The sequence below is a fragment of the Numenius arquata genome, chromosome 5, assembly GCF_964106895.1.
Source record: "Numenius arquata chromosome 5, bNumArq3.hap1.1, whole genome shotgun sequence".
Classification (NCBI taxonomy): Eukaryota; Metazoa; Chordata; class Aves; order Charadriiformes; family Scolopacidae; genus Numenius; species Numenius arquata.
In genome coordinates this window covers 46,316,604-46,337,807 of record NC_133580.1, presented here as the reverse complement: position 1 = coordinate 46,337,807, position 21,204 = coordinate 46,316,604, and the positions used below count along the sequence as shown (strand labels likewise).

The 21,204-nt window shown below is 44.0% G+C and overlaps 1 protein-coding gene across 5 annotated transcripts in view; it reads left to right on the top strand.

Annotated features, from left to right (window-relative positions):
* Positions 1-21,204, top strand: part of EXOC6B (exocyst complex component 6B) — a 305,171-nt gene that overhangs the window by 218,234 nt on the left and 65,733 nt on the right. For all 5 annotated transcript variants that reach the window (XM_074147112.1, XM_074147111.1, XM_074147109.1 and 2 more), the window contains 2 exons: positions 8,266-8,407; positions 20,120-20,193. In XM_074147112.1, coding sequence (XP_074003213.1) covers positions 8,266-8,407; positions 20,120-20,193 — 216 coding nt within the window. The remainder of the gene's footprint in view (positions 1-8,265; positions 8,408-20,119; positions 20,194-21,204) is intronic.

The window sequence follows — 21,204 nt, the reverse complement described above, 5'->3', positions numbered from 1 at the left end:
TACCTAATCTGAAGCTAAAACTCTTAGGGATGGATTTGATTTTCTGGGATGTGTGCTGGTGTCTGACCAGATAGCACTTAACAAGTCTAATTGTTTCCTGGAGAAAGACTGCATTGATTATCCTTTTATATTAAACTTGGAAAAAATAACTTATGTTTTTGTTAATCTGTATTGTTCCCAGTGATTTGACACTCATGCTGTTGGCTTTTAACTCCATATGGTTGCTTCACTTCTCATGCCTTAATCTGGGCTTGGGGTAGCTGTGGTATCCTGCAGTTCTCCAGATCAGCATCTCCTCCCTTTTAAACACAGGAGGATGTGTTTTCTCTACCTTTCCATCAAACTCAGTGCTCTGAGGCCTCTATAAAAGGGGTGTCAGTTTAGGAAGCTTCCTTGCCTCTTGTCCCTCCACTGGGTCCATGTGATCCTATCCTGCGGGTCTATAGGTACAAGGTTTGGTTTTGGACCATAGTCACTGTGCCATTGCGTCTCTGTGCCATCAGAGATGCACCCATAGAAGCTGGTACGGCCAAGCTTGTCATTGATGCTAGCTCAGCTCCTACCTTCCAAGGGGGCATCTGTGGAGACCACTCTGCTCAGGGTGGGCATTGCTGTGCCAGCCTGTGGGCTTGGCCAGTACAGAGAGGGATGCATGTTTTTGACCATCCGTTTTGCTCAGGGCTCACACTTGTTGCTCCTGGACCTCTTTGACCTGAATACACTCACTTTTATTTGCAAGATGTTGGGTGCAGATCCATAGCTTTTTTTTTTTTTTTTTTTAAATAACCAAAAAGACAAGAAAACCTACCCCAAACCCAACCAAAAATCCCCACAAAGCCCACGTTGTCAAAATTGGAAATGGATTTCTGGCAATTAATAAGAGGCTTGTTTGTTTTTTAAGTAAACCTCTTAAAACTGGCAGAATACTCATTGTACGTTTGTTTTCATTGTTTGGGAAGTGTTAATGTATCTGGGTAATGGTTTGGGGTTTTTTGCCATCTTCAGTGACTGCAGAGCAATTGTTTCAATTTGTTTTTAAAAAAAAGGAATAAAAAGGTGCATCAGAGAACCTGGCAAATCAGGATTGCATGGGCAAGCCAGGAAATTTTTCTCTTGAGAGTGGGCAGAGCTGATTTACTGATTTTGTCCATCATATAGTGAGATTTGGGGCTCCAGTGCTGCCAGCAGCAAGGACAGTCTGGAGGCATCTGGGGCAGGAGGAGACCACACCTGCTGGTCTGCAGGGTCTGAAGTCTTCATCCATGCCTGCACAGAAAGTATCCACTGGAATTATTCTTGGGTTTATGCTGCTGAACAATTGCTAGTTATTATAGCATCACTTTTCCATCTTCTGCAACATATTTCACCAATATTGTATTATGAATTGGAAAAATCAGAAAATTCAGTGTTGAAATTGTTGGGACAACCTGTGGTGCTTATAGAAAAGTGGACATTTAATCTTGAGGAATTCCGGTTTTTTGGCCCACTTCTCTGTTGTATGAAGTCCATGGAGTTGCACATCTAAATATACTTAATCACATCTGCTTGCTGCAGGTTAAAAAGGAATTCTGTTGATAGCAAAATAATAAAAATAATTAAAATTGGAAACTCTTGAGATCATTTGAAACCTGTCAGGCTTTGTTTTTCATGGAAATGCTGCATTAATTCTTCGGTGAGTTGGTGGAAGCATTCTTGGTGCTACAATAGGACTTTTCTTTGCACTTCAGCGACCACATTGCACCTAATTTTGGCGAAGCAAAAAGCAGGAGGCACTGGCAGATTTCTCTTTGACGAAGCCAGAGGTGCTTCTATAGGGTGGTGGGATGGGCGGCCCCTGGTACAACTTCCTTGGGTCTCTTCTGGGACCTGCTGGTCAGTGGCCCTTGCCTGCTCATCCACCACTGTGGCTCTGTCAGTGGTAGGTGTGTGCCGAGGAGCCCTCTCTCCCCCCACTGCGAGGTGGGTAGCGGCAGCATGTTCTTGATTGCACGTTAAGATTAATGGGTATTTATTTTAACAACCATTCTGTTTCAGTAGCTTTTAATGAGTCCTTTGATAGCAAGTTCCTTAATTAACAAGGCAGCCTTTCAGCGTTTCCTTTCCCTAATTGTTAACATATTTGCTATTTTCAAACAAATGTGCTACCGTGAGCAGTGCCAGCTCCTTAGCCTCCATGCTGACCTTCCCCGTGGTGCCTGCCTGTCCTCCTGGGAACCTGGAGACTTCAATCTGCTGCACAAGGATGAAATACAGATGAAAAGAGATGATTTCGTGGCTGATCTCCTGAAGTGTGATTAATATGGTGGGATCCATGGGGAGTAACCCATGGAGATATGCTCCAGTAGGTGCCCCTTGGTTGTATCTTTGGGCCAACTTCAGAGGTTTGGCTCTGCTCTTTCACTTGCCACAAGGAACCTCTCTAGATGTCCTACCTATTTTGCCTAGAGGAAGCCTTGGTGGTACAGGAAGAGCAGAATCACCTTGAGAGGTGTTGTGGAAACCTCAGCTGCAAAGAGGTTGGATCAAAGGCCATGAACAAAGGGATTCATCACCAGAAATATATTTACAAGCTGATTAGAGCCTCAAATGAAAAGCCCATGGCTTTTGCTATGATAATACTCTCAGAATTGCTTTATTTCACTGACTGTTGGACCAAGCTGGAGCTTGGTGGGGGTGGCCGGACAGATGCACGGGTGTCTTAGCTGTTGGGCTCTGTCAGCTTTCACCCATGACCCTCATTCTCCCCGATGCAAATCCAATTCACTTCTAATGAGGTTTGCAAAGCTCTTGAATAAACAAGTGATACTATAGAGGTATTCCTGGAATTGCTTCACGAGATTTTAAGCTCTTCATTTTTCTGTCAAGTTGGTAAATGAGCTAATGGTGACTTTAAAGTGTTTGTTTTCCCCCTTCTCTGCAGACAGCTCAGATCATGGTTGCATTCCTCATCCTTTGCCTTCCTCTCCAAATCTCATCTTGCAGTTTAGATAAATTGTTCCTGGGCTGGAGGGACCGCAGCGTTCGGACAAGTAAAGCATTTCTGAAATACAGGCAGGGACCAAGCTGGTTTGGAGCTGCACTGGGGAGCAGGATAACCCTGCCATTTCTTGGCAGGGTGCTGGCACAGGGAGAGCCTTTGGGAGTGCCGCTGGTTCCACCATGTGCTTGCAAAAATCAGGGTAGTTAACACAAGGTCTGAGCCATCCCAGTTGAGCACAGCGGCTCCTGTGAACTGCGGGGTTTTCTAGGAGCAGTGATGTCTAGGGTTGACATCTTGGAGGCATCCAGCTCAGTCTCCATGCCAAGGCACATGTCCTGACACCGTTGCCATGGGTGGTGCAGTTAATGATTTCAGGAGGGAGGTGAGGCTGGTGGAAAACACATCCATCACAGGCTCAGCTCTGTGTGTTGGTGAGCCAGGCGGGCACCCCGGGGCGAGCAGAGACTCTTCCTCCCAGCACTGTGGGAAAGCTGAAAAATGAACTGGGGGGTGGGGGGTGTAAATAATACTATGAAGTCAACCTCAGTGGTAAATAAATGCCAAAGAACGAAGACAGGCATGTTGTATTCTGGGGATGTACTTGATATCTGCCAGCATGCAACCCAAACCGTCCCAAGTGTGAATAGGAACACCCTTCTTCACTTGCAGCAGCAGCTTATTAGTAGTGATATATCACTGTCCTGGTGCTGGTTTTTCTCCTGTCAACAATAGCTGCTTATCAAGCAGATACTGCACTGTATTTCTGGGGAAATAGTCTAAAATTTATGTTCCTAGGTCTTTGCTGATCTTAGAAGGAGCTGCTGTAAGTGGGTATCTATTGTGCTGAGTGTAGGGATGAGGCAGAAAAGGTTTAGGTTCAGTCTTATTTATAAGAGTGAAAAACATAAATTCTGGAAGGGTTTTAAATCTTTGTGCCCAGGGAGTGAGATGCTGGTCATCCCTGGTGGTACCTTCTTTTCTCTAGCCAGGCATTTAGCGCAATGATTTAAATCCATTTGGCATCTCCAAGCCCTCTAATAGTAAATGTAAGGAAAAATAGATTAATGCTTAAAAGGCTGAAAAAATGCCAGTATATACTTTTGTCTTTTATCCAGTAATATTGGATCTAATCTGTCAGGCAACTGTATGTTCTTAAATCTAAGATGAAAGACTGAGTCTTCTTTAAAGCAGTATGTTTTTTAGGTATTTAAACTCTAAGTGTAGTGGAGACAAAAAGTTGGGTTCTCAGCTGGCATGAGAAGACTCAGCTTCAGAGTTTTCAAAGAGGCAATGCACATTTGCACCTGAAAAAAGTTTTGGTCCTGGCCACATCCTGTGTGAAAAAGGAAGGAGGAGGCAAGACTGAACCAGAAGTTGCTCCTGGTTTTGTCGGTTGGATCCCCTTTACCATCTCTGCAACAAGCCATGGTAGAACATACTTGCAAAGAACGTCCTAAAGTGACACTTACACGTTGCTTTAACGGCGAAGACTGAGCAGAGTTGTTGTGCTGTCAAGGCCTGATGATTAAATTACTTTTTCCATCCTGTCTTCCTCGCGTTCAACTTATTAACTTGACATTTCATCTCAATTATTTGCTCTTCTTCACGCCCTCCCAGTGTTGCTTGTCATTCACTCTTTATTTGGGCAAGTCTGGCTGGCCGAAGGAATGCGTGCACTGGGGCAGGCCTGTTTGTTGCAGCTGTTGCAGGTGTAGGTAACCCTTTAGGTGCCTCCACACATGCTGATCTGACCCTTACTTGGCATGCAAAAAGGTTGTTCCTCTTAATTTTTTTTTTTCGATGGGGCAGGAAACCTTCCAGGGGTTTTTCCTTTACTTCACCTGTGGTGAGCATTTGCAAGGCTTCTCCAAGGGTTGCAACCCTCTATGCAAACTCCTTCTGATGTGCAAGCATGAGCTACTCATTGAAATTTTCTCATATTCTTCCAAGAAGGGTAAGGATCCCTGTCCCCTGTGTCCAGCATGTTGGGGGGGGTGCTGTCCCAGGGCATGGCTGCAGAGCTTTGCTTTCTCATCCTCTGCTTCCACCTGGGTCTTCTGCTCAGTAACACATCAAAACTACTTGGTCATAGTAAAACCTCAACTGTCTGTTGGAAGTAATGAAGAAAAATCGGAGTCGGGTATCAGCATGCTTCCCACTGCCATTAGGGATGAGGAAATGGCACGAGCAGTGTTTTAAATAACCAAATGTGTCAGAGGGGCACTCATAAATGATGAAAAGCAAAAAAACCCAGGGCTCTGCTAAACTTTATGGTTGCCATCCTTCATCTTAATTTTAGTGAAGGTTTGTTTGGAGGTGAGTAATGAATGCTCCTGGAGCCTGGGAACAGTAGTGAACAGCGGAGAATTAAGTACCCTGCCTCTTAATGCATGAGTCTACTCTTTTTTTTTTGTTAAAAAAATATGATTTTTTTCCCTCCTACTGAAGATGAACATGGTCTGAAGATCTAAAACAACTTTGCAAAGCTGGTAAGAACCCTTCCCAGCACATGCATCAAACATTTGCTCATCTCTCCGTGCCATGGTAATAAAACTTGTGATACTTAGTTTGAAACACCACGTAAACCCTCACTTTAATCTCAGTTTACATACAATTTGTAAAGTGCTTGTAAAAATCTGCGAGATGTCGTAAGCTACTCCTTGTTTGCAAGAAAGCGTGTTGAAGTCTTTTGTGTGCATTTGAAAGCATAATCTCCTGCTGAAGTTCTTTTCATGGTAGCACGATTATCCAGAAATATTATCATGGGATTACACATGCAGACATCAGGATTGTTCTGTGCAGCCAGTGGGTTTGTGTGAGTCTGTGCTCTTGTGCCAAAGGATTTCGCCTTTTTTGTGGGTTTAATATGTGTTGCTGACCCTTGCAAATCTTATCTATCCAAATCTTATCTGCCACAAATTTTGGATAGCACACAGCAATACTTAAGGAGTGGAAGAAATCTTTTGAACATTTGGCAATAAGGGAGAAATTTGGATAGGTTGAAAAAAAAAATATTCCCACATGTTTAGTGCCCCTAAATGATGCTTGGTTTTAGTTCATGGAGAGCGTGGCACCTGTAACCTGTGACACTTGCTGCTGTGATGCAAAATAAGTTAAATAAGAATAAAGGAAACCATAGCTTTATAAGCACTGTATGTGTGAGATGGTCTGAGTTTGTTCAATGGCGTTATGGGTGCTTTGGTTTTCCATTTACGCTTCTGCTCAGTCAAATTGGATTTTCTGAAGGACTTGCCTAAATGCAGAGCGTGCTCCCTGCTTGCTCCTGAGCCTTGTCCTCCCGAGGCAGAGCATCTGTAGGCCTGTGGGCCAGGCCAGCCAATTCCAGGGTAGAGACATTTGTGTTACTCTCAGAAAGGTTGTCTTCTCCTCTGTCCCCTCTTGGCGTCTCAATGGGATCAAGAATCTGTAGGTCTTTATGGATGATCTCAGTTGTTCATGTCTATGCTCATCAGCTTCCCTCACTTTTGATGGTGGCTCTCCTGGTAGCTGATGCTTTAGCCAGGTCAGGGCACGGGAGCTTGAGCCCAGTGACCTTCTTATGACCTTTCTTAGGAAATGGAGGTTTCTGAGCACCCATATGCCTTTCAGCTGGGGCTGCTTCTCCTCTCCCATGGCCCATCCCTACCCCCACCATCATCCTTTTCCTTAATACCGCTCTTTTTTGAACTAAGTCCTTGGAGGCATCCTGTGCTTCCTACCTGACAGTTCAGTTCTGTCAATGCAGGGGCTTCATCCATAAATGACAATTAGCTGTTTCAAATTCAACAGTTCAAAAATGTAAGCATGCTAATTAAATCGTCTGTCGTGATTACTCTTCTGTCTTGCAGTTTTCTTGATCAGAAAATGTAAGGCTTATCTAGGGTAACTCTTCACTGAATTTTTCACTGAATTTTTTTTAGAGTTGGAAGGGACCATATAGATCATCTAGTCCAACTCCCCTGCTGAAGCAGGATTGCTTAGGAATGCTACTCAGGACTGCATCCAGGCGGGTCTTGAAAATCTCCAAAGAAGGGGACTCCACAACCTCCCTGGGCAGCCTGTTCCAGGGCTCTGTCACTCTCACCGTGAAGAAATTCTTTCTCACATTTGAGTGGAACCTCCTATGTTCCAACTTGTGCCCGTTGCCCCTTGTCCTGTCACTGGGAACCATTGAAAAGAGTCTGGCTCCCTCCTCCTTCAACCCACCCTTGAGATATTTAGAGGCATTCATAAGGTCTCCCCTCAGCCTTATCTTCTCCAGACTTCTCTTGCTATGAACTGTTCACGTGATTTATAGCTTGACATCTCAGTTGTTCCTCAAAAGTAAAATTAACTGCTTAGCTCAGAGAAAATGTGTTAAAAATAAATATTTACTGACAACATTCTCAATTTCCTTAATAGCTGAAACTCATAATAGGTTATGCTTTCATTATAGATATGAACATTTCAGGGATTTAAGTAGTTTCTCTCTGCGCGGCAGCCTTGGCTGCGGCTGCTTCCCTCTATACTCCCTGTTTAATCGCCATGGATTAGGGGTGGCTCAGGAGAAGATAAGTGTTGATAACTGCATTCCCCGTGGTACAAGCACGCACAGGATGCATCCGGGCGCTTGAGGTCATTCCCCACCGCCCAGCCCTGGGAAGCAATCCTGTTTGTGTAATCACAACTGACTTCTTCGGTCACCTCCGTGCCTTAACGTTTCCTTCTCCTTGGTCCCCGTTGGCGTCTGGAAGCTGCTGCATGGTGCTGGAAGTGGGCTGAAGAGCAACAATGTGCTGGAGACACTGTTGTCACAACAGTGTGGTCCCAGCTCTCTGCTCCCTGGTAGCCAAGGCTAAACCTTGAACTATGAGACTGTGCTCCTAGAAAGGAATTTTGAAATTCCTGTCCTGGAATATATATGGACGCTGATTTAGTTGTAGGCTGGAGTTTTGAATTGTCATCAGTGCTATTTTGACCTATCAACAAGATTACTTCAGGCAATCTATGTAGGATGTCAGATAAAATATGGCATGTTGTCTTGCCTGCATTATGATGCCATAATAAGAGATGCTTAGAGCTTTAAACACCCCAAGGTTCTCCTGGACTTGAGCTGCTTCCAGGCAGTCTGCACCTGACAAGTACTAATCTCTTTAAAGGCAGTGGTTGTGAGATTGAGCACTATGTGAAAGTCCCATAGCAGATGGGACATAGTAAAGAGGCTGGACTGGCAGGTCCTGGGCTAAAGAAGTTCTTCTTTCATTTTGCACTTGATGGCCTTAATAAATCTCCCTTTTCTCTTGCAGGGGAAGGTGGCACAGACAGCTTGCATGTCAGCATGCAAACACCTCTCCACCTCGCTGATGCAGCTGTTGCTGGAAGCTGAAGTGAGGCAGCTGACACTGGGTGCCTTGCAGCAGTTCAACCTGGACGTGGAGGAGTGTGAACGTAAGATGCAAAATCATCTCGTTTTCCATGTCTTACTTTGCTGTTTGTATGTCAGGACCCACACCAGGGCTTTTAGTGATGCAAGGTATTTGGGACTGGTGAACGCCTGGAGAGCTCTCTGGGGCTCTCCACGATTACATTTGGCAATATCTTCAGGACAGAAGAAGCCCAGCAAATTCTAAAAGATCAAAGCTTTACTATTCTTTTTTTCTCTTTAATTCTGCCTTGATGCTTTCCAGACCATCCCTGCTTTTTGAGATGGAGTATTTTAAAAATAGGAGGGATTAGAGTGGGTAAAACATAAGGAGGGCTAACAAAAAATTCAGTTTACTTATGACTGTTTCTGAAAACAATAACTGGCTTATGTTCTTAAGAAGTTCTGGTCCTCTCCTGACCCTAGCTGTTTGTCTTCTCTATCTGCTGCAGGGAGTTTTTTCTCAAACTGAACCCTTTTTGCAAACTTACTATTATGGAAAAGAGATGTCTTGTGACAAAATAACTACATCTATTCAGAGCTGTGTGTGGAGAGTCACAGTGCCAGCACCATGGCTTTGCTTTCAACCCTGCTCATTTTGGTTCATCTAACTTACACCTGAATTAGCTGCAAAATCCTAAGGTTTCCCTCAAGTTGCTTGTTATCCTGCTCAACAGAAGGGTTAGGAAAATATAGCACAAACTGTGACAAAATACTTTTTTTTTTTCTTCCTATTTTTATAGTTTAAGCGAAAGCAGGGTGAGCACACTTCTTTACAGGAGCCTCTCTTCTTTATGATGGGGATGGATGTATTATTTGGATTAATGTTGGGGTGGATTAGCGATCGTGGCAGAGTTTAATAGCATTGATGAAAGAATCAGGAAATCTTTTAATTCCAGAAAGGATAAAGTATTTTTGGGAAGTTTTTTTCCCAAATACCCACTTTTTTTGATTTCTTGGTTGATGAGAAGCTTGGGATGTGTCTTGTTTAGAACACAATAAACCTGCAGAATCTTCTGAAATGCTATTTGATGCGATGTGTCTGCCATTAAAGCCACAGCAAAATAGTCCCTGGCCTCAGCGTGAATGGTGTCGGAGCCTAAATAGCTGTGAGTTTCCTTTTTGTATCTCAGATAACTCAATAAAATCAGTTGTGTTGGTTTCATCATTTCTGGCACTTATACTATCAAAAGACATTCTTCTACCGTTTACGAAACATTTTGCTGATTGTTTTAGTTCAACTGCACCCACCAATATTTTTTAATTTTTTAATGTACTTTTGTTAGTTCCCAGCACACTCAGCTGAGTAGCCTGGGAGAAGGATCCCTGCTTAATGAATCATGTCTAACATTTGCAGCTACATCGTATGTCATAATGCAAGCAATACCTTATTTTTCTCTCAGAAGTGCCTTCAGCCCTAAAGTCTGGCTAATTTGTGTCCCACCAGTGTGTTGAGGCTGTACCGGTAGCAGCTGTGTTCCCAGTCAGCATCCACAGAGGGACAGGTGATGTTGCTGAGAATAATAGGAAGGATTTGTCATTAATAATAGTTTCCTTCATTTTCTTTTGGCTGCAAACAGACTCGTAACCCTGCAGTTTTCCATCCCATCAGTAACATGGCTCACTAAGCTGCATCTCTTCCCTAAAAGCTCTCAATGCTAAACAAAACAAATGACATTTAATATTGGGTTTAAAAGCACAATTCCTTAAATTCCAATTGTTTTGTGAGACACAACCAGGAGCACTCAGACATTCAAGAGCAGGTGACGCCAACCTGAGCAGCAGGGCAGACGACCCACTCCCCCCAGTCCCAGCACAAGATGCCATCACGGGCAGGGGAATGGAGACGGATGCCGGTGCTGTAACCTTCCTATCCATCACTGTCAACCCCCAGAATGCTAAACCCAGACAAAGTCTTTTTCTTCCTATTCGGCAGCAAAAATTTGTTCCCTCGTCCCTGCGGGTTTATCTGGTGGCTTTGCTGACACCGGGGATAATTTTAGTTCTGTTTTTGAGAAGCAGTGCATGCATGAAGATTTTAAAGTTAGGAAAAGACAATCCCGAGAGTGAACTTGTTTCAATTTGCAAGGGTTTTGTTTGGTTGGGTTTTTTTTTCTTTTACCTGAAAGTGCAGGTGCAAATCTCAGCATCCTTATTACACCAATTGCATATTTGACCTTATGTTTCTGCCTCCAGCCCTCTTCCTCTCCCCAGACCTCCAAGTGTTACCTAGTTTAGCAGCTTTATCATGTCCTTATCAAATTAAAATAGGACTTTGTAGCTGTTTGGAGCGCTTCCAGTGAGTTCTGTGATGTGAGAACGGGGCTTCAGAGTTCAGTCCTGGAGTTTATTAGGCTTTTGTTTAAGTCTCTTGTGAATGCCGAAGATATAAGCTGGTTAAGAGAGTGATGAGGCAAATTAATGGAAGGACTTAGTTGTATATTAAGCATGGTTTGAAGGTGGGGTAGATAATTTGTTTTATATCAGAGTAGATATAATGCACATTACAACAGAATGTGTTTATATACACAATATGTAGCAATTGTAGAGGTGAAAAAGGCGACAGCTGAGGCTTAAAAAAAGACACCAGTAAATTAATTCTCCAGACTTGTGGGTTCATAAAATATTTCCTGATTTATAAACAGTTTCCTGCCCTATCAGCATAAAAAGGGAATGGCTGCATGAACCATTGCATCAGGCTAAGGTTTCGTGCCAGGCATGTGCAAGTCCGATGGTGCTCGGGAGAAGCACGAGGTTGCGATGGGATCCCTTACCTGCCCTATAAATGCTCCCTCCCTCGAAACATGCTTGTTTTGCATGTTCAAAGCACTGAGTACACAGTTTATTAATTTTATGACCTTCAAAAAGAAAGCTTTTGGAGGACTGAGGAGAAATAGTAAATTAAATAGATGTTAAGAGCTAAATCTTGCATGTCTTGGTCTTATGAATAGTCCCTGACACATCAGCAGCATTTTTGGTGTGAGAGAAACAAGAAAGAGTAGAGCTGCAAGGTTGTAAAAATCCTATTAGTCTGGCTGTGATGTGAGAAACCTGGGGAAAATGCAAGCTATTTTCCTGTGGCATTATCCCTCTGGTGAAACTGCAGTGCTGGAGCCTCCGGCTGGACAAAAGTCCTCAAGGAGACGTAAGGCACGGGTCCTGCATGTCAAGGTGGATGTCCTCTTTTTTTCTCAGCAAAAAGCTGTTTCCCAAGATGTGTGTTAGAGCTTTGAAAATCTTCTGGTGCAGCTTTACAGTTATGTGTGTGCATGGATGGCACAGTTGACATCCTGGGAAGGACAAAAGTAATTTTTAAAATGTCTCTTGCAGGCCAGGTATTAGTTGTAATTCTTGTTCTTATTGCTTGGCTTTACATAGCTGTTTTTTTTATGCAGTCAAGAGAGATTCTCTCACCTCTTTATTTAAACCTGAAGTGAAATAAGGCATAGAGGTTAAACGAATTGCCCAGAAAGACACAGTAGGACACGTCTAATTATGTCTCAATTTAGGAGTGAGTTCTGGCTCCAGCCCAACAAGCCAACTTGAAAAGAGGAAAAAAAAAATCAACTCTGGCGAGGAAAAATAAATACCTAACACAAATATTTCTGTGAAGCTGTAAATAGAGGAGGTGATGCTTTTTTCAGAACAGGCATTTGCTTTTTAAAATGGGTTTGCTGTCTTCTAGAATACATCTGTAACCCACGATTTAACAGCACACGCAATGTGCATTTTGTAATTGCTATGTGCCTTGTAACCCAGTTCCCTGCTCTGCTCTTTTTTGGAGCTTCTGGTGCTGGTATATATATATATTTTTCCGTATCTCCTGTACCTCAGAGTTAGTGGGAATCAAATGTACCAACCCTGATTTGGAGATTACGACCAAAAAAGCAAAAAGAAAATGGGCTGCTCTTGCTCCTACAAAAGTGTTTCCCATCTACGTAACCAGTTCCAGCAGTGGTTGAGGCAGATTGTTTTTACAATACTTAGATCATAAAATAAGCAGTTCCATAATCTCTAAAGTCTTTTAACTGCTGCTTTATGAGAAATTAAAAGCGCTGTAAAAATTATGTTTAAAATTTCATTCAACTCCCAATTTTTGGTCAGCCCACTCCTGGGGGCAGTCAATAAGAAACACAGATGTCTCTGCCGGTTTGAGGAGTCCTCCAGCCCAATATGCAAGCATGCCAAAACGTGCCGATATGGGTCCCGGCGCAGCCATTCACCACCTCCTTCTTGGCTGCGTTATCTGGCTCTGAGGACTTTCTCATGTGGAAATCCCGTTATTGGTGTGAGACTCCAGGGTTTTCCCAACATGCCAGAGGACTCCTCTCCCTCGAGCGCAGGCTGTTTGCACGATGCAAACTGCTGCCTGATGTTCCTCCAACCTGCAACCCATCAGGGATTAGCATGCGCAGTGCTAGAGGTGAGTGTGGCATTTTTGAGGACAAACTCCCTGATTTTAGGTTATTGCACTGTGCGCTTGCTGGTATCAATCCTGCTGCAACACACCAGCAAAAACTCATATTTTGGGGGAGAAAAGGGGATGTTGCAATGAGCAGAGGGAAAGGTTTGATCAGACTTATTTTTTTTTAATTATATTAGTGGCTCACAGCATCAGTCAAGTGCCTCTCCATGCCACCCAGGTGTATGGTTAAAAAGTAAAGATACAGGTTTAAATGAAATTAAAGCTACAGATCCTCCTGAGACACAGGGCTCATACGTAGGGTTGAGTTACTGCAGCTGGTGGTGGTTCTGTGCTGGCTGAGTTGGTGGCAGCCATTTGTGTGTGAGCTCCTTACCCATGATGAGAGTAAGGGAGGAGGACCTGTATTAGCCCATGATGAAGGGCAAAGCTACATTGTGTGTGTCCTGGGTTGTGATGGTGTGAAAGGACCATGGCTGTGGTTCACGTGGCTGGTAGGAACTCCTTACGCTGCAATATGGGGGTTGTAGGAGTTGCAGGCTGGGATGATGGTGGTTAATGATAGTACATGGATGGCAGAAGAAGCTGATCGAGGAGCAAGGAAGAAGCACACCAGGTAGCGGGTTAGTTTGCCACCTGCCTTGCAGTGCCTGAAGGCCAGTGTCCTCTAAGCCAGGGGTTTCCAACCTTTGTTTCAGAGCCAAGCCTCACTTGGAAAATTGGCCATCTTCCCCCTGTGCTGGCTTCGGTGCCTGCTGTGCCCCAGGGCACTCGCTGTGGCACAGCTCCTTCACCACCGGCTAGACTGCCGTTCCTCTGCCTCCTGCTGCTGGGAGGTCTGAGATAAAGCCTCACAGACTCCGCAGCTCGATCTGGGGATGATCTGCTGCATGGCAAGGCTGCTTTTCTTCCCCGCAGCCCAAATTGCATGCAGCTCATAGTAGCACTCGATAACGCTTTGCTGTGTGTGTCAGGAATAAACACAGCTCCTTCCCTTGAGTTTCCTCCATAGGACTGGACTGGGTCATGCATTGGTACTGCATCCTGGAACATCACAACCTGGAGTGGGGCTGACCAACACGAAAAAACAATTCTGGCAAAAGGGTGCTGAGCTTCGGGAGTGTGGCTGTATTTAGTGTACAGGCACATGAATGAGCTGAGTCATGGATTTTGGCAGCTTAGAAAGCTGCTACCTGTTGATTAGAGTGCCATTGGTGTCCTAGACTGTCCCACGGTTGAGCACAGTTTGCATGAGCTGCCTGCGTGGATGACTTGAAAGAACATCTTTATGTTGCAGAGCAAACAGATCCTGATGCCCATACAAGCATGTAGTTCGGCTCATGCCTGGGAGCTTGCAGATCCTCTGATGGTCAATGCTTTGCCCAGGCCTGCCTGTTGCTCATGATACCAGTGACTTGCGCTCTTCCCTCAGAGGGCGAAAGCAACGGATCGCTTCCTTCCCACCTCTTCACCTGTCAAAACTCAGCCTTCATTAGGAACCAAAACTTTGCATTTTCCTGCTGTTAAAATGGAGTGGGGTGATTTGTATTGACAGCAGAGCTGTCTTCCAAGCACTGCTGTACGTGCTTTCTGAAACGGGAAGGGTAAGTTATTGATGCGCCAAGTGACAGAGGGCATGGAAGTGGGAGCCTCTGGGCCACAGCTGTGCCACTTTCCTACACTTAGGTTTATCCTCCCTTATTTCTCCCTGAATTTGTTCCCCTTGGCATATCATTAATTAATTTAGTGCTTCCTTCATTTCCCTCAGCTGACCTTTCGTAGAGGTTGCAAAGTACTCACAGTGGCAAAGAAAGTGATGCCTGGTGAATTAGTGCATATAAATATGCGTGGAGTAGAAGCACATGACTCCCCATCAATGAGCTATCAAAAACGTGTCTTTTTTGTTTAGATGCTGATAGGACGTGTTTGGACAATGCTCTCTACTTTAGCGTAGTACTTAAGTGGTGTTTGCAAGTCTGACTCAGGCAAATCTTTGGAGTTTGCATGATGTCAAAAGAAATGAACTTCTCTCCATTTTACATTGCCCCTAACTAAGACCTTCTGCTTGCCTCTGCCATCTCTAACGATCAGCTGTTTTTTGCCTTATATTTGCGCTTCATCTGTCCTATAATCCATCACCTGGTCTCCTTCAGTGTCGCAGCATTTGTATTTTTCTTTCTGTTTTCCTTCTCCTCTGTCTCCTTTGTAAACCTCTTGCTAAGGTGTCATCTCAGCCTCTGTCCTCTTGTCTTCAACTTCTGCTGTCTGCTACAACATTTTAGATATCCTCCATCTCCAATACCTTCCTGTGTTCTCCTTTGTTACTAGGATACCCACTGATATTTCTTTGCCCGTTCTTCTAGTCCTTTGCAAGTCTAAGAAGAGAAGAAGCCTCTGTCCATGTCTGATTTTGTTTAAACAAATCTAACAGTGCACAGTTCCTCAGCCCTCCACCTACCTTCCCTTCCCCACCCATCATGGACACACACTATTGAGGCTTGTCAACCTTTGCAGCTTGAATGAGCTAATGGTGAGATGTGCACATTTCACTTTTCCTAGTATTAGTATTTTAGTGGAGCTGAGACCTTCACATCTCCTGTGAGACACCCACTGTACATCCTGGGTTTTGGGTCTGGTAACCTGCATAGATCTGTAACTTGATTCTGTAGACCTGTCCTACAGATTGTCAGGGACTGAATTTCTCGGCACGCATCTTGTAGAACTCATTCTGAAGAGCTTCTTTTTCTTCTACTTGGAAATATCCAGTGGCTCATCAGTGAGGAGTTTCTCCCTGGGGCTGTGGATGCTCCTCAGCCCTGTCTGCAGACCATCATGGCCCCAGGGACCATTCATCCCTACACAATAACAGGACCCCAGGCTCATTTTTGTTTCATAAAGGAACAAATGACAGAGAGAGGTAGAAATTTTTATGTAATCCTACAGCTCTCTAGAATTCCCCAGATGGGGATGAGCTTTGATAATTTTGCCTTTAATGGGGAACAGCTTCAAAGCAGGGCTGTGTGGGAATGATGTGGGTGAAGTATAAGCTCAATATGAAAATTGAGATCTTCTCTCTGTCCCTCTTGCCTCAATTCCCACCCATCATTTCTCACCTTTTTTCTTTTTCGAGCTTCTCCAAAGTCCACACAAAGATTTCTTCTTCAGCTCATGTATTATCAAGGTGCCATTTTGTGCCTCTGGGTAAGGTGCAAGAGGTCCCATTACTTGGCTTTTCTAAGATAGTCTTCCAAGGATTTGTCGAAGAAAGCTGACTTTGAGACCTGTGTTCTTCATTGAGGAATGCTGAGGTGGTTGTTTCTCCAAATACAAGATCTTGTTCATGACTGATGCAAACTTAAGCAGGTTGTCCAGGTTCTCCTCGCAAGGAGCTGCTGTAATCTCAGTCCCGCAGGCCTGCCATCATGAATTCTGGTGGTATCATGTAATTCAGAGAAAATCTTACCCTCAAAATGATGTTTTTGAGGAATGAAGTCGCCAGCGGTGTTTATTTGAACCACACAATACACGTGAGACTCTGTCCCTGTGTGCGTAGCCTTGTACAGTATACAAAAAGAGATTCCCCCGTTCTGTATAATTAATTTACAGTGGATGTCTCTTTTCTGGTGTACGTTTGAACTCTTTATTCTTTGTTCATTGTGAAGGGCTTAACGGTTCCTGTTCCTTGATTCTTTCATCGGTGAAATGTTTTGGAAGAGAGGTTAGAGTCCCCCTGTGACCTGCCCTGGGTGGCCCAAGCCTGTAGACCTTGCAAAGACATTACTTTTTTGGCCTGAACACAAGTCTCTAAAACCTTTAGCCTGGCTAAATGCTTTGTACAAACAGTCGCATACTGATCTGCTCTATTCTCTTGTGATTTTCTGCTCAAGGGGCTGTACTGTAGGTGGCTTGCTATGTTTGCCACTTGCCTTGGTAGTGGAGACAGTACAATAAATGAATCCGACAGTACTGAGGCCAGCACTGTGCTTGGTTGTTCCGAGAAAATTATCCTGAAATCTGGTTGAAGAGATTAAAACCAAGAAGAACTGGCTGTGTCTTTCCTCTAAAGCTCTGTTCTCCTCTTTGTTTCTTTTTTTCTTTAAGACTTTGTTCATTCCTCCTTCAAAATAGGTTTGTGGCATTGGTATGTAAAATGTGACCTACGATTACAGAAGGTACGGCTATTTTTATAACAACCATGGGGTGAAGCATTGCATTCATTCCTCTTTGGGCTCCTTACAGCAAAGTGCTGTAGCAGCTTTCTTCTGGCATCTGAGCTGTATTCTTGCTCTCATTCCTTCTGTAATACAAATAATATGATCTCATACGCCATTTCACTTCTTGAATGTCAATTGCATTGTTAATGCAATAGAGCCTGCAATCTGTTGTATTGATGAGAATTACTGTTCAAGCAAATGTTGGTTCAATGTGCTACTGTTGCTGTACTGTGCAGTGTTAAAGCGCAGTGTCACTCTATAACTCTCTCACAGCCTTCCTCTCATACGGTTTCTTAGTAAGAGATGGTTAAAGGTGAGCTACTAAGTAGCAACCATGTCTTGGGATGAAATCTGTCTTGGGTTGCTCATGAGCAGATGACAGTAGTGATAAATTCACAAGTCTTGTGAAAACATTCAAGAGCCAGTCACAGGCATTTTCTCATGAGAATTTGAAATTTATGCTTTTGGGAAGATCTTAAATTTCACAACTCCATCTGTGCTTCCAAATAGATTTCTAGCAGCTGCAAAGCCCTTAAATCCAAAATAGAAATTTTCTTTCATTGCAGTCCTTTCAGGGTTTCTGCTTTCCAGTGTTTCTCCAAATATAATTAGTAACATGATGTGACCCCATCTTTAGGGGATAGGACATAGCCATTCAGCCAGTTGGGTACCTCAACCCAGAGATGTCTGCAACATTGAGCTGCCCAGAGCAGTGTCGTCCCTCGAGAGGATGCTCAAACACTGTTTCTGCCATCTCAAACTTTTTAGCTTCTTAGGTACGTGTTTTTCCAAAGTGGGGGTGTTTTAGGATTGATGTGGCTTTTGGGATAATTTTTCCAGATGAGACAGTGGGGTGTACAGTGAATGTGTAAAGATAATTTATGCCTTGCAGATCAGTCAGAAATCTTGTGTTAGTCTTCCATTGTGTGTGTGTGCTGGCACAGGCAAGCTACAGGCAAATTTTATAGCAAATGTACATTAAAATGCCTTTACAGCTAGAATTAATTAAAACAGTTTTTGAGGGTTAAATATAAACTCTCTTTGTACTATTTGCAACCTGAATATTGCAACATTGGTCAGTGAAGCTGGCTGGCTGGAAGCTCAGCAGCTCTTATCTCTGTTCAGTCCTGTCCTAATGTGGCAAAATCCATAGGCACAATGATGGATGGTTTCTCCTGGCCTTGATTTATGTTTTTCCTGTCCAAAATCTAAATATGAAGTCCCATACAATACTTTCTCTTTTTACTTTTTATTATTCATTTGTAGTAGTAACGTTGGATAAAAATAATGGTTTTACAGCCATGTTTGCTATTGTTCTGCAAGAGTTGTCACTTGAGTGATCACTGCAAAGAAGAGCGATTGTTTCAATCTTGGAGCTCTTCTGACATCTGAAAATATTAAAAAGCAAAGCCATGGATGTCTGAAAACTGGCCACGGTGCCCCTGGAAGTACCCGTGTCTGTACTGAAGGATCTTCTCCATCTCAAGATTTTAGTGGAAGGTGGAACAAGAAAGCTGACAAATAACCCCTCTTTGGTTTCCGAAGGCAGTTGAGGAATAGGGCCGAGTCCCAAAGTCTAATTCATTAGTCTGTTCTCGTTAGAGCCATGGGGACTGCTCAAATGACTGGGCTGCTATAGGAATTCCTTCAAAATAGGACTCTGATGATTTGTTTTCTTTCTTTTGTGGCATGCACTTGAAAATGAGATAACTTTTGGAAGGAGAAGCATTCAAGGAGAAGACCACCTGGCATGAAATGACTCTGCTTAGCTTTTAAGGACAAAACAGGCTTTGTCCTCCTATGTCTGTGCAGTCATGGAGACAGGAGGCAAAATCCTCCTTCCTTTTTGCTGAGCAATCCTTTGTCCTAAGCTTTGTGGAGCTGCAGAAGCTGTTTTGGGGGTTCTTGTATGGTAAAAACCAAAATACTTGGGTGATAATGGGCCATACGTAACTTAAGTCTGTAGGTTCATGTATGTTTTCCCTCCCTTCTTCCTTTCTATCATCACGCTCAGTTGCATCTCAAGAAAACAATTTGTCTACAGGAGTAACGAGATTCAGCCAGCGGCAGAAGCTCCCTCTTGAGTCTTTCATGATGTTGAGTTGTGGCTTCACAAGTTAGGTCCCCTTGGTGATGAAAAGTTGCACAGGGAGCAGAGATAAAGCCGTTACTTGTGTAGCTAAAGAGGGTGACAATTAAGTGAAGTTGGGCAAAATGAACCTGAGGCGTTATCTTCAAAAGGCGCATTTGACTATGCGCAGTTGTTGGCTTCATGAGTGCTACCGAGTAAAAGCTGTTAAATGACATGAAGACCTAATCTAACGTGGATTCACTCAAGTCCCCCTCAGTGGTTTTGGACTTGGTTTAAATAATGGATTAGAAGAAAAATAAATGACCGAAGTATGAAATTTTTGGCCAGATTACACTGGAAGGAGGTAAATGTGGCCTTGGAAATATTCTCTTCACTTTAGAAGCCAATGTTACTCAGTTGTCAGATGTCTTCATCCAACATAAATAAATACGCCACATAATGGCTGCGATTCTTCCCATTTGGGGTGACTGTACACTGGCAATAGCGCGCCATACCAGATAATGCAAATAATCTGCTCCCGAATAATTAATGATGCGGCTGGGCATATTTTTTTGATGAATGCTTATGGAGCCTGGTGACAGGCGTGAAATTAGAAAATTCCTTCAGTGCCCTAAAATATAAATAGCTTTCGGAACTGAAAAGAGTTTCACAGCTGAAGATTTTATTGTGTTGAGAGGAAAAACTTTTCCACCCCCATCCCCCCCTTTCTTCTCGGCGAGTTGTTTGTCCATTCACAAAACAAATACTCTGAAGCCCAGTACGGCTCATGGGAATAAATTTCAGGTCGAATTAGTACAGTTTCCTTGCTGTCAGGACGGTGGAATTAATGGTGTTTTGATGACATGAATTTTGAAGGGCAAACAAAGACGCTGAAGGGAGGGAGACATGACTCCTTAGAAGCGCGGTCCTCCTCTCCCCCAGCCTCTCTTGTCTTCCCTGTCATCCGTCTGCCAATCTCCCTGTCCATGGTTAGTTAAAGGCGCTTTTTATCCTCTTTTCTTTCCCACAGAGTTTGCCAGATCCGGCCCAGTGCCTGGGTTCCAAGGGGACACGCTGCAGTTGGCCTTCATCGACTTGAGACAAGTAAGTCTTTGTGTTTTTGTTTTTTGTTTTTCTTTTAAGATGTGTGACTGAAGACCATCAGGTCTTAAGGAAAAGGAGAGGAGGGGAAACGGCGTCGGTGATTTACGCCAGAGACCTATATTTCCCCCCCTCCTCCTCCCTGCGCTCGAAGCCACCTCCTTATTGAGTGCTTCAGGGTCCTGGAGATGGTGGAGGTGAAAAGGGCTGGTGGTACGGGGGCAAGAAAGAAAGCCATGCCTGACCCTGGCCGATGGGGTCCATTGTGCTCCTGTTGGCTTCTGCAGATGTGGCAAAAAGATAACTCCTTGACTCCCCCGGCTGACGCCAAGCAGGTGGTGCTAACAGAGAGAGCAGTGATGCAGAGACCGCCTGCCTCGAGGACTTTTGTTCACAGATAATGCCCACAGAGACGTTTTGCGAGGGTGAAGGAATTTGCATTCGGGCTTGTGTGGGGAGGGTATGCCTGTGTGCGCACCCGTTTGTGTCCGTCTTTGGCTCAGCAACCCCCTCCCCGGTCCCCTTTTCCGCAGATGGTCCCCAGCCATGAATGACAAAGTGGCTGTTGGGGAAGATGATTGGGGAAGGCTCCACCCATTGATGCCCACCTCTCAAGGGGGCCCCATTAGAGCCAAGTTGACCATAGCAGGTACTGAGGCATTTGTGGGGCTTGGCAAGCCAATTTAGGGAAAAGGGCCATTCTAGCAAGTCATTTGTTTGGGGTAGAAATAGGCATTATTGATATAGTAGGCTGGGGGGAAAAAGTGAGGTGGTCCTGTCATCTCTTGGCACCGAAGATGGATGAGTTGGATAGAAAGTCTGAATGAAGTAAGACTCAATGACTGATGCTTCTCTCCTATTAAAACAATCTTTTTTTGTCTGTTAAACCCCCCTGGCTTTGTCCCTCCTGCCATCATGATGCAGTGCCTCTTGTTTTCAGGGTTGACGTAGTTTGCATTCTGAAAACTTTCGGGTGCCGAGGGTATTTCTTAAATCTGCATAATCCCTTGTATC